General features: G+C 36.9%; 2 protein-coding genes across 4 annotated transcripts in view; one reads left to right on the top strand and one right to left on the bottom strand.

Annotated features, from left to right (window-relative positions):
* HDDC2 (HD domain containing 2) overlaps positions 1 to 5,043 on the top strand; it is a 31,263-nt gene extending 26,220 nt beyond the window's left edge. Inside the window, exon 6 of the mRNA XM_044004755.1 lies at positions 1,476 to 5,043. Coding sequence (XP_043860690.1) covers positions 1,476 to 1,603 — 128 coding nt within the window. The 3' untranslated portion in view covers positions 1,604 to 5,043. The remainder of the gene's footprint in view (positions 1 to 1,475) is intronic.
* TPD52L1 (TPD52 like 1) overlaps positions 1 to 12,970 on the bottom strand; it is a 171,053-nt gene that overhangs the window by 1,688 nt on the left and 156,395 nt on the right. The window contains exons 5-7 of one of the 3 annotated variants that reach the window (XM_044004757.1): positions 10,554 to 10,568; positions 7,872 to 7,910; positions 5,050 to 5,110 (exon numbers count right to left, since the gene is read on the bottom strand). In XM_044004757.1, coding sequence (XP_043860692.1) covers positions 5,050 to 5,110; positions 7,872 to 7,910; positions 10,554 to 10,568 — 115 coding nt within the window. The remainder of the gene's footprint in view (positions 1 to 5,049; positions 5,111 to 7,871; positions 7,911 to 10,553; positions 10,569 to 12,970) is intronic. The other 2 variants (XM_044004758.1, XM_044004759.1) reach the window with 2 other exon arrangements.

Here is a 12,970-nt window from a genome sequence, read left to right as displayed (position 1 = left end):
TCTTGACTTCAGGTTCCCTATGAATCTCAAGTTTCCCTGGACTCCTGTGTCAAGTGTAGTACTGTATTAAAAAATACTTTTGGCTAAAGGGGATTAAAAAGGACTTTTTATGATTTAACGAATAACTTTCAAATTTATAAAAGGGCCAGATCCTGCCCTTTCCAGTTGAAAACCAAATTTATAAATCTTACAAGCAAATAGGCTGCCACTTAGAAGAGTATAAAATTAATAGGTAATGGGTACCTCAATGCCCCATAAGACTTAATGTGTATCTCAAAGGAGCTGACACATTCACAAGGCATAATAGCATTTAAAAGTGGCACTGGTACTCCTGCAGTCATTAGCAAATGTGGGAAAACACTTTTGGACAAAAAGCTGTGCTTACTGAGTTTGCCAATGTAAAGAATTAATTGTAATTTGAGGTTTTTATGACCTCATCTTTTGGGTAGAATTTTTTTTAAAAACCTCAGCGAGCGCACTGGCCTCTGGGGTTCCACCCACTGGTTGTAGCCATCGCCATGGCGCTGGCACCTCACGTCATCACCACTCGCTGAAGCCTACATGGGCCTGGCGAAATTATAATGATTGGAAACCCAGTGAGGGCAGTCATGTGACTGTCGGAGTGGCCAGCCAATCGGCTGGGGGCTGTGTGTGGTTGGCCTGGGGTCTGCTGGGAAGAAGGAAGGTTTTTTCGCCATTCTAGCTTGAAGCTGGAAGGCAACAGGATGCTGCTGTGTGTTCTCAGCTGATTCCTGGGCGATGGTGTTGTTCAGGTTGTATAATTTCCTTTTCCCCATTTTATTTCCTTTCCCTTGATCCTACTGATCCTGTTAGTGTTTTTTTAAGTTCATTCTTGTTAAATAAATCTTTCTCTGTTTTGAGGGAGGCTGTCTGTCTCCCTTGCCCCAATATTACGGGGAGCCGCTTAGCTAACACTCCCCAATTAAAAACTGGTTCCCACACCGGGTACCAAATTTCCTTCCAGTACTTTTATAACATTGGATGTGTCCGTGCTTATTCAAAAGACAAGATCTGGCACATTTTGTTTAAATTTAAAAACTATGAAAACAGCCAAACTAATACGTAAATTGTGATTACCAAAAGTTATCAAATACCATTTTTTCTCTTAGCTCTGTATTCATTAAATTATCCTTCCATGTTATATTAGTGGTGTGAGGGTGGGTGAAAGGACCTATTCCTCTTTTCTGCTGCAGTTTTCTTACCGAAGCATAAGATTACCTTCCCCCGGGTGTTTTTCACTCTTCCTTCTCCCTTGAGAGGAGGTGAGAGGAGTAGCCTTACTAAGCCCACCCAAGGAAGTCCTTTCTCTTCTTATTAGCAGCTGCTACTCTCAAGTTTCATTTTAATTCTCTTGCGCAGGATGAATCAACAAATAATATTATGACCAGATATATATTGATTTTTTAAATCATTGTTGTTTAACTTTGTATCTTTTCCTCCCATTGTTCCCTCAGTTTTGTTCCCTCAAGCCAAGACAACAGAAAGAAAGGACAAGAGTTCATCATGGAAAATCAGTCAGTCAGTCCTAATGACCCTATGGAAAGGAAATTTTACAAAGCTTATTCTTTCACTTTACTTATAAGATGGCTCATACTGGGAATGTGATGGACCTGAGTAATTCAGACACAGCCGACAAGAGTGCAGGGATGTGGACTAGATGACCGGAAGCAAGAGTATGAAACTTTCTGCAATTAAGAATATTTTGTCACCCTACCCTGTTGTTTACAAATGCCCTTTGCATAAAATGTCATTTGTATTACCAAGACAGACAAACTAATCTTTTATGAAAGACAAAAAGGGCTGACAGAGCATGGGAATGTAACAGTTTACTTTGGATTGTTTTAATAAGGTTTGCGATTCTTCTTATTTGATATACTTCATTACTTCTATTCATATGACATATTCATCAATAAAATGAGGAAATATGGTCTTCTTTAGGTGGGTGTAGAACTGCTACAAAAGCTATAGTTATCAACAGATGATTCACTGTCAACCTGGGACAACATAGCGAACACAGTTTCACAGGAGTTGCTCTGTGCCTTAATATTTTCTCAGTGACCTGAAAGATGAAACAGAAAGCATTCTCATTAAGTTTACAGATGACATCTAGCTGGAGTAGGATAAAATGGTGCCTTGCAAGGACAGGAACTGGATTTAAAATGATCTTGATGAATTAGAGAGTTGTTTGGAAGCAAACAGAATCAACGTGAACAGAGGAAAGGTGACTGTGCAAATGCCACATAGCAAATGCCACAGTCTAAGAAAGGATGGCAGAGGTATGCCTCATATTTATAGCACAACATAAGTCAAATGTCTGTAGTATGGTGGGTGTTTTTAAGAGAATATCATATGAGGATGTGTGAATAAGAATACAGCATAGCATTAGTGGACTGACTCACAAGTCTGTCTCTTCACAGACTGCAATATTGGCTTCCACTAACTTGTAAGAGGGATGTGGCATTTTTGGAGGAGGTTTGGAAAAACAAAGATGATTAAAAAAGGAAAATAGAAAAAAAAAGTTAGAACTATGATTATTTGAGAGGGGGGAAGGAAAGAAGATGACTTTGTAATAAAATGTATGAAGTTATGAGAGAATGATTATCAGCTATTTTCCTTTAATTTCATCAACAGAAGAAAAAGGAACAAGGAGACAATGTTAGATATAAGGCTTGTTAAATACTGAGAAGGTAGAGCAGTTATAGATTTACTTTCCACAAAGTTCCTTATTATAAAACAGATACAGGTAGAATGAGTTAGTTATATAGGTCTACCTGAAAGCAGAAGATGCGCTAGATAAACCTTCAAGGTTACCTCTGTAAATGGCAATGAGAGTGCTATTAATTTATCTCTGTTTAGAAGCACAGGAAATAAGAGATGCTATAAATGGGACTCAAACACTTAAGAGTATGTGGGCTTACCAGCATTTCCTAAAAGCAAATTAAAATAGGACTGTTCTTTATTCTTCTTTTGCTTCTTCATATCCCCTTCTCTTTCTAATGGAAGCCTAAAAAGTACAACTTCCCTTGTATCAGAACTTCATTAACAGTATGTGAAATCCATTTGTTTGGGACTATCTAAAGGTATTGGTCAAATGAGAAATTGACTCTCTGGGTTCCCTTAGCCTTTGCCTCAGCGAGGAGCTGAAATTATTGCTACAGAAATAGAAGACTATGAAATGGAACCAAGACTTAAAGAAAATCCATCTTAATCAGAGTAAGGTCTCTCCAAGGAAGGCCAGGCAATGTAATAGATCCCAAGATACCTACTTAGGTGGCTCATTCTGATGATGATGAGAATGGCAACCAAAGAAGGGAAATTTAGCATAGTGCCAATGATTTTGCTGGTAAAAAGGATTAAAACATAATGTTGATTTCATTCTTGGACATTATATACTTATGTAGTAAATAAGTACAAAATGGACCAATGGAAAAAGGCCTTTTGGGATAATTATCATTAGCTCCTCTATGAAGGAAAAGTATCAGTAAAATTACAATCCTATGTTATCAATCTCTCAAATGCAAGATCTTAAGTACAAAGTGGATGAATGACCAGAATCAGAATGTTTTTCTTTAATAGTAAGATGCAATGCAATTAACAACTGGAATACACTATATAAATGGCCTTGGGGTATGGATCAGAACGCATATGTCTGGACTTGCAATTCATCAGGGAGCTCCTGGTGTGAAAATCACTTCTACTTTACAACCTCAAAACTCTTCTGTTGCTTTCAGTCTTAGAAACCTGTCTGGTGCAACTAAGTATTTAAGGGATTTGCCCACAGTAATATTACTAGTTTGTCAGACTCAAAAACTTACCCTCTCCACTGTAGTTTATTGCTTTTCTCTGGCACTCTTAACAAGACATTAAAAATTATATACCACACATTGTGGCAGAGTGGAACAAACACTGGGTTTGGAGTTGGGAGACCTTTATTTGATTGTCAGTTCTGACTTTTCACTAAGGGTAAGTCACTTAACTTATTAGCTCCATTTATAAAATGGGGATAAAAGTATTTATGGGACTGTTGTGAGGAAAGCATTTTATAAAGCAGCAGGGTTAGGTAAAGTTAGGGTTAGGGTAAGGGTTAGGAAGCCAGGATGGTAGGAGAAGCTTCTCAAGGGATACAGGCAATAATTAGGAAATAACTATTACCTACTGAAATGGATCTATTTTTTTTCTTATGTGCATAGAATTTATTTCATTATCTAAGAGACTGATACATGGGAAGGTTTACTGAAAGCCATGGGGAACTAAGACCAAAAAGGTAATATAAGAACGTATGTAAGATACTTATATACAATTGTTTACATATTGAATTTAGTTCATCTTTAAAAGAGCTCACATGTGTATTCTTCTAAGGGGTTTTCTTGCTTTCCTTTTTTGTTCTGCAAAATGGGGCAACACATCTACACTCACACATTCCAGACACTTCACTTTGATCAGGGCTGAATTTAGTCAACATTACAAAAGAACGTACTCTGATCTAGTTATGTTGTTCTACCACCTTGTCCAAAACTTGATCAATATAGGAAGAGGGTGACTTGGGGTACCTGATAGAATGGGGACACATAGCAGCAACAAGCTAGTTCATGTCTATTTGTCACTGCACTAAAAAAAAGAGCTTTGAGGTGTTTCCCCCTCCCCATTGCAGATTTCTAAAAATCTAGATTTCTATATCCTTTATCCTGTTCCTATATTCAAGTATTCCCTTTGTATATGGAGCATCCTGGAGAGTAATCCAAGAAAAAGAGGTGATATCAAGAATGAAAACCCTAACTACAATTAAAAGAACAGTTTGGTGCTCAGTATCTCACCCATACTTCAAGAACTGTTTGGTGCTGGTCCATATTAACATTACCTGTACATTCAAGAAACAAGGTCTGGATTACAGCAGCCCTGCCCTCATGCTGCATGGCATCCTGGCTGGTATAGTATAGGGTGCCTGCCTGCTTTGGCATGAGTGGCACCAATGACTGAGCTGTCCCCACCTAATGGACTCATTCACATGATTTAGCACTTAATCTGTACCTTAAGGCTTGTGACAGTTGTCTCAACCCTCTCCTCAAATGATTTGAAAGTAGGAGAATTCCTAAAACATAATAAAAAGAGAGAGAGAGAGAAGTGAGCTCCACAGATCTAGTCGTCCTAGCAACCGTGCTGTGTGATTTGCTGCTTTTATTAGTAAACAGTGGAGGTGCAGAGGAGAAACCACTTGTCAATTTACCATCCAGCACCAGCTATGCCTTAAAGGTACCTTGTGCCACTGCAACTCCCAAGCACACTAAAGAGATCCAGAGACTAGGAGTTGATGAGCATTTTTCAAAATTAAACAAGCCAGTGGGGCACTAAACTGTCAAATAATTAAGATCGTGTTTGCAATATTATGATGGCAACTGTTCCATAAAGCAACTTAAATGGCTTCCTAGGAGTCAAAGGGCCAACAGCTTCAAATACACATTTCCTAATTCAAACTTCCTGTCACCATGGAGATTTTGAACATCACCTTCCTTTTGGTCAGGCTGCAGAAAGAAGAATAAATTGAAAATAATCTCATTTGAATTGTCTCAATTGAAAAAAATAGAATATTCATCCCTTTAATGAAAAGAAAAGAATGTTAGACTAGTTTAAGGAAAAAAAGAGGATCACTAAAGCTTCCCTTTTCTAATGCAACCCTTCCTGAGAGATGTGTTTCTGCTGTTGCTAGAAAGTAATACTCTAATTCTTTAAAATGAAATATGCTAATTAATTGCTCAATGAGAGGTCATAAATTTTTTTTTTAATCTGGTTTTGTCCAGGCTGATGATTTCATCAGTATAGGGAACTCCCACTTACCACCCACTTGGGTAAGAGTATTAGAGAACTAACTAACTTCCTGGCACAGTTAAGTCATCTGGCCAAGGTCAGAGTGTCTGAGGCACGATTTGAACCTAGCCCCTCAATCTACAAAGCTAGTGCTACCACCCCACCATCAATGGTGTTATCAGCTATCCTTGTTTCAAATTCCAAGAGATCTTTTCTCTTCTTTCACTAAACAGAATGCATATAAGCTCATATTAATTGCACTGAGATAGCTAGGTAGAATGATGGATACTTGGAGTCAGGAAGATCCGAGTCTGAATCCTCCTTTAGTAGTTCTGTGATGCTAGGCAAATCACTTATCCTCTCTGACTCAATTTTGTAAAATGGTGATAACAGTACCTATCTCACAGGGTTGTTGTGAGGATCAAATGAGATACTATATGTGGGATGTTTTGCAAACCTTAAAGAGTTACACAAATGCTAGCTGTTATTATTGTTGTTTCTACACATGCAGTACACACCACATTCTTTTAGTCATTAAATCATTTTTTATTTTAAAGTTAAAAAATTTAAAACAATAAAAATTAAAAAAATAAAATTCATATTTTGCCATTTGGTCATATAAAATGAGATTATGAAATGTGTGCCAACTAGATAGGATGTGGTGGTTAGTAACCCATTTATGGTAAAGAAATAAAACCAAAACTTATTTCTAAACTGAATATTTTTGCCTTTTCTTTTTAATTGATAAAAATAAGCTTTAAAAATTGCACAGTAAATACTATAAATGGTTGGGATACTATTTTACATCCCCTTTCCTATAGCTGAAAAAGCAAAGGTGGTAGGAACAACCCACAAAACTGGGACTTTTGGGGGCAGAACTTTAATATGTAAATTGACAAAAGTTTTCCCCATGTAATCTGGTAAAAACAAAAAACAGGCACCTATTCCCAGTAACTAAGGGGGAAATTAAGAAGAAAATGCTATTCCATAGTATTGCAGAGGTCATTGCTAAGAGTAACAAATTTTTCTTTTCAGAAACTTTTGTTGACTACCCAAACAGCAAAAAAAGGGGTTTGAGCCCATTATGACACAGGATAGGGAACTCAGTGTGCTATCATTCTGGGAAAGGCTAATTGTTCAAGTCTTAGATAATGATGGCACACTTATTTGAATCTCTGTCCAACCCCAAATTAGCAAATCAAATGATCCTACTATATCCCCTAAACAACCAATTAAACTGTATATTCTCAAGTAAATTGGGCTTGAATCAGAAATCCTGAGAAAATCCCTTCAGAAAAACCCAAGAGAAAATCCCCTAATTAAATTACCTTTCTGCACATGCTGAAGAATATGAGGAAAATGGTTTAATCAGATAATTCTGTTTCATTTGATTTCACCAAATTGATTCACTAGGTCATGCAAATATGGAGGCCAACTTTCAAGTGGAAATAAGAGCCTTTTCACAATTTTGTAAATCACTTTTTACCACTATTTTGTTACCATTTTTGTTTTGAAGTGGGTAGGTCTATCAATACTATTATGTGAACATGACACTTTACTCATTCCCACCTTACCTCTGCCTTTCAGAATTCTCTTCTTCTTCCTGTATTCTGATGGTGTTTCCAAAGCCAACTCTTCTGTAAGGACTTCCCCATTTTCCTCAGCTAAAACAGCTTCTCTTTCCTGCCAAATCTTCCTAGAACTTCTTTGGATTTTCTTCTTTGCCCCCATCACACCCTACTTTGCATTATATTTATCTGCTATGTACCTGTAGAACCTAAGTTCCTTGAAGGCAAGAACTATGTCATTCTTATCTTTACAATCCTAACATAATCAGTACAAATGCTCAATAAATTCTTGTGAATTGGTTGATATTTTTCAACCACTTTCCCTTGGCTACTTAAGAATATTGGAAACAAGATTAGAAAAACAGGTTTGTTTTTTTTTTTTTTGCTTTCACATAAAGAGGGAAACAAAATAAACACCAACTAAACAGCATACTCTATACACATTTACAGTGATATATGAAAATATCTTAAGCATGTTACCTCATAGCAGGCATACTTATGGAATGTCGGATAGAGTAACTCCAGAGAGAAAGCAGGTGAAGAGAAAAAAGAAAACATCACAGTAAGTACAGAATACCCTCTACCAGTTCAGTCTGCATTTTCAGATCCATGCGATGCACCATGCCAACACACCACAAGGACACTTTTTATTGAGCCCTATGGATTTCTGGATCCACTTGTAAAGATGACAAGAGTGAATAGACAGTAATGGATGGCTGCATGCTCTTTTCCTCCTGAATATACTAGTGAAGATACCCAGACTCGTGTGGACAGCTGTTCCTCCCAGGTAGGTCTACTTCCCAAGTCCTGCCTCTCTAGTCCAACTTTGTGTTTTTCCTGGAAGGTGGAGATTTTAGGAAAGAGAGGGATGGAAAAAGACCAGCTCCCTCATTTCTTCATCCTCACTGGCTTCAAAGCTAGTGTGCTCCTTAGCCAGGAGAAAAAAAAAGGGGGGGAGAGCAGTATTCACATATTTCACCAAGTTATCTACATGTTGTCTTCCCCAGTAGGAGGTGGGATCCTTGAGGGAAGTGACCAAGTATTTGCCTTTCTTCATATCCCTAATGCTTTGCAAAGTGCCTGGCACAGAATAAGCACTTGGTAAATGCTTGCTGATTGACTTGTTCACTGACAAACAGCCTGCTCTTTATGCTTGTCCAGCTTTGTGTTATCACAGTCTTGAGAACTATCTGACAAAATATCAAAGGACAATTACTATTACGCATGAGCTAGAGACACTCTTATCTGCCTTTTCACAGGATACCACTGAAGACTGGATACAGCAAGTGGCAAATGAAGACCTTGGGAGGCGCCTTGACTGCTTCCTTCCTCAATGAACTAGTTCAAAGCACCTGGTTCTCTGAAAGTTACCATAAGCATTTTATAAGGGGCAAAGAAGTTAGTGGGAGGGTATGGATTATTCCTATCTGTATTTATTTTTCATTTTCCTCATAGATGTGACTCACCACCATTACCCCTTGAAGGCATAAGTCCCTTCCTGAGCACTCATGTTAAGGGATAAGGGATTCAGGCTCTAGAGTGGGGATGGAGAAGCTGCCTAATTTCCCCATACTTTAGGGACATTGGGGCTATAGAAGAGAAAAATTCTCCAACTTGGAACCTAGGCTGGCTACTTCAGTTCCATTAACTCTATGGGCCCTTTGAGCACATCCTCACTGAGCTCAGAGGATAAACTGGCACATTTATTCAAGTGTCATAGTAGAATGCTGCATTTGCAGTCTGTAAGACCTAAGTATAAATCCTGCTTTAGACACTTATTAAGTGTGTTACCCTCCATCTCTCAACTTCCATTTCCTCATCTGTAAAATGGAGATAATAATAGCCATCTATCTTACAAGGATAGTTGTGAGGGCCTAATGACAACATATAGAAAGTACTTAGCAAATCTTCAAGTGCTTTATAAAATGCTATCAGTTATTAGAATTACAATTATTATGATGTTTCCATGAAGAGAAACTGAAGATTGCCCTGTTGGTCACTAAGCCTTCCTTTTTGTTACATTTGGCTTTTACCTACTCTTAGGGAGATTCCAAACAGCAAAGAAAGGGGCATGCAAACACCGTCACCACACATACATGACTATGCCAGAAGACTCTTTCTGTTGAGGTATATTTCCTTTGCAAGTTGAGAAACTTGGGAGGTAAGAAATTCCCTTTTCCTGGGTTTTTTTTTTTTAAGGAATCTTAGTTCCATCCTGTTGAGATAAGCTCAAACCAATACTGTGTTTATTTGAAAGCAGCCTATTTTTTGTCCAGATTACCTTTTATTTCCTATGAGAACCCAGGGGACCAACACAGTTACCCAGCCTAATATTTTCCCAATAACACTTTTCAATTGTACTGTCTATGCTGAATTTCAGCTTTCCTAGACTCTTATGAACCTTGTTAACTTTTCCCTAAAATGTCATTCAAGTAAATCAATAATGCTGCACTTTACTGGAAGGCATAAAGAAAAGCCTTAATTAATTAAGACTAGGGATACTGATTGTAAAAAAAAAATATGTCTAAGGTAAACAAACTGTAGGAAAAAACATTTTCTCATAAATTCCATGAAAATGCAATTAGAGAAGATGCTTCACAGTAGATGCTAGGACTATAAATTGATTTTCTCAAATTCAGGAAAGTTTGTTTTCCAAAAGAAAATAGACACAGGATAAGAAAAGCCATGAAATGGTTAGCCTTCAAATTACAAGTAAAGCATATATAGGAGGGAAAAAGTTGAGATAGAAAAAGGCTAAAAAGAAGTAGCAAGAGCCAGGCAAAAGATATGCATCAGATATTTGGGAAAAGGAAGAAAAGTAACATACATCTTAAATTTTAACTTTCATATTAGCATCTAAATAGCAAGCTGTAAAATACGTCATATTAATTAGGAGAATTACTTTCCAAACTATAGAATGAAGGAATGTTAATCTGAATAATTCAGAAAAAAGACAAATATTGGTTTGCTCAATAAACCTCAGTGTGTATAACACCCCCTTCAGTTTTCTTCCTGTTCATTTGATGAAATGAAAATCTGAACACTTTTTAACAAATGAAACAACCTGGGGTACCAAAGGAAAAGAGAATATGCCATTCACTCCTGAGTAGTAAGGGAAAGCCCAGCATAACAACAAGAGTATTGAACAAAGATAAAGCTTACCCAATGGAATGGGATCTGTAGCAGAAACAAAATGAGAGCAGTAGTAGTAAGAGTTAGCATATTTAGATACATTATGGAGAGAAATTCATTGCATGCAACCTTTGTTCTCTCATGTAAGGAGCCAATGGACAAGAATCTGATTCCATTTGCTGTTTACTTTTATAATCCTATAAGCAATAAAGTAAACAGACTATGTTTTTCTTGAATATTCTTCACTTACTGGGGTGCTTGGAAGTTTGAGTTTCATGTTACATAACTAATATTTATCACTGAAGTGGTCTAGTATACAGAATTCTCACTGCTTCCTTGAGACAAGTTTTTGTTCACTTTGTCTTTATCCATAGCTGTACAGAGTCAAAGAGAAGAGGTGTAACTCAAATCTCTTAATTTCATTTTTTGGTTTGTTTTTAGGAGTTTTCCTAACAAATATGGTGGGCAAGCAAAGTTATTCCAACTGTGGTAAAAAATGGAAGTTTTAGCTTAATCATTTGAGAGTTGAGCGCATGCCACTGAAGCAGCTTTTGAAGGACCACCCTTTTGGGGAGGAGACCATGAGGAACGGCCATGCACCTGCTGCTGCCCGGAGAGCTGGCCAAGCACACCGTGTCCGAGGGCACCAACTTCTGGGACAGCAGTTTAAAAACTGAGGGTGTAATGGAAGTTCTCTTTCTCTCGCTCTTGCTCTGGCGTTTAAGCTTTGCCGTGACGGCACATGCTTTTGGTGTTCAGTGCTGGTTCTCGGCCTGGCAGGCAGTTTGGGATTCGGTGAGTTTTATAATGGAATATAGACTAAGCTTAGATCTAAGATTATTCATTTGTATTTCTACTTTCCTATTTCCCTAACTGGTATCACCTTTTTGTTGTCTAATTAATTCCCAAACAATAAAAGCTAATCCCTCACTGAATAAAGCTCAGAGGCTTCTTTTTCTTAGTGGTCTGGGAGATATATAAGGGGAAAAGTTAAAGGGGGAGTTTAATGCTCGTATATCCATTTTTAAATCTCACACAACAAATTTTTTCTATGACCTGGACTTCAGTGAAACATATTATCTTTCTTTGTTGCCACTGATATAGTTAGTTCATGAATCTACTGCAAAAAGTATGACAAAATTAAACATTTTATCTCAGCCAAATTACAGTCTAAATAAAAGCTATAAGAACTAAACTCCAGAGAGAGTTTAGTTTTTAATGTTATTAATTAAAATATTTTAATTCCTTCCATTTGTATGACGCTTTTACCTTAGACACGGTTTTTTTAAACAAACTGTAGGCAAAAACATTTTCTCATAAATTACATGAAAATGCAATTAGAGAAGATGCTTTCATTTAATATATTCTCAGTTTCTTTAAAACAACTGTACCAGGAAGGCAGGCCAGGTATTATGGAGAAAGGAATTAAATGTGAAATTCAGAAGCTTTTCAGATATTACAGGTAATGAATGACAGAGCTGGAAGCAGAACTCAAGTTCTAATACTAAAATGATAACCATGGACTGTGGTATTCTGAATCACAAAGAGGATAGAGAATGTGAACTTGATTAATCAGTCCAGGGAACAATCCATAGGCTAGGTTTTTTCTAAACAACTAGAAAAAAAAATCAAATGCAACCAAAAAACTCAAACTATGAACATCATTCCTATTAATATATCAAACTTTTCATGGCCTAAATGATAATAAAGGTTGAACCAGAGGTATTGTTGATCAATATTAAAGGTAAGCATGACACAGTAGAAAGAATACCAGACTAAGTCAGTTAGGTCAGATAGTTTCAAGTTTTATATTTGTTGCTAGGTGGTGACTGGACACCTTCTGTGAGCTTGTTTTCTCATCTGTAAAAAGGGAATGATAAGACTTGCAGTATTTAACATCACAGAATATTTGTGAGGAAGACACTTTACAAACCATAAAACACTATGAAAAAGTGAGGCATTACTATGCTCAACTCAAAAACTCCATGGAGGGAGAATCATGCCCAACATTCCTATCAACCCATTATACTATGAAAGATTCACATAAGGAAAATCAAAGAGGAAGAAATAGAATTCTCTAAAGACAGTCCAATTTGGGTTTCCAAAAATCTGGAATGCACAGTAAGAAATCACTGGTCAGTATTATATGCTAGAGGGTATAAATATGTGTGTGTATAGTATAGCTAAGCTACATATCTATTGATATTTACATTTAGATATCAATGGATAGGCACATATCTGCCTATATAGATATTTATACCAATATATTTAGGTAAAGATACATAGAAAAAGGTTTATATTCTGTGTGTGTGTGTATCTGTCTGTCTCTTTCCTTTTAAGCACTCCAAAAGGTGTAGAAGTTCCTTTATTTTTTATCTCATCTAGGAATGTTTATTAAATTAAATGACTTTTAAAAACATATACAATTTCTATTTTTTCTAAGCATC

This window comes from Dromiciops gliroides, chromosome 4 (assembly GCF_019393635.1).
Source record: "Dromiciops gliroides isolate mDroGli1 chromosome 4, mDroGli1.pri, whole genome shotgun sequence".
In the NCBI taxonomy this organism is placed as follows: Eukaryota; Metazoa; Chordata; class Mammalia; order Microbiotheria; family Microbiotheriidae; genus Dromiciops; species Dromiciops gliroides.
This window is presented reverse-complemented; position numbering and strand designations above follow the sequence as displayed.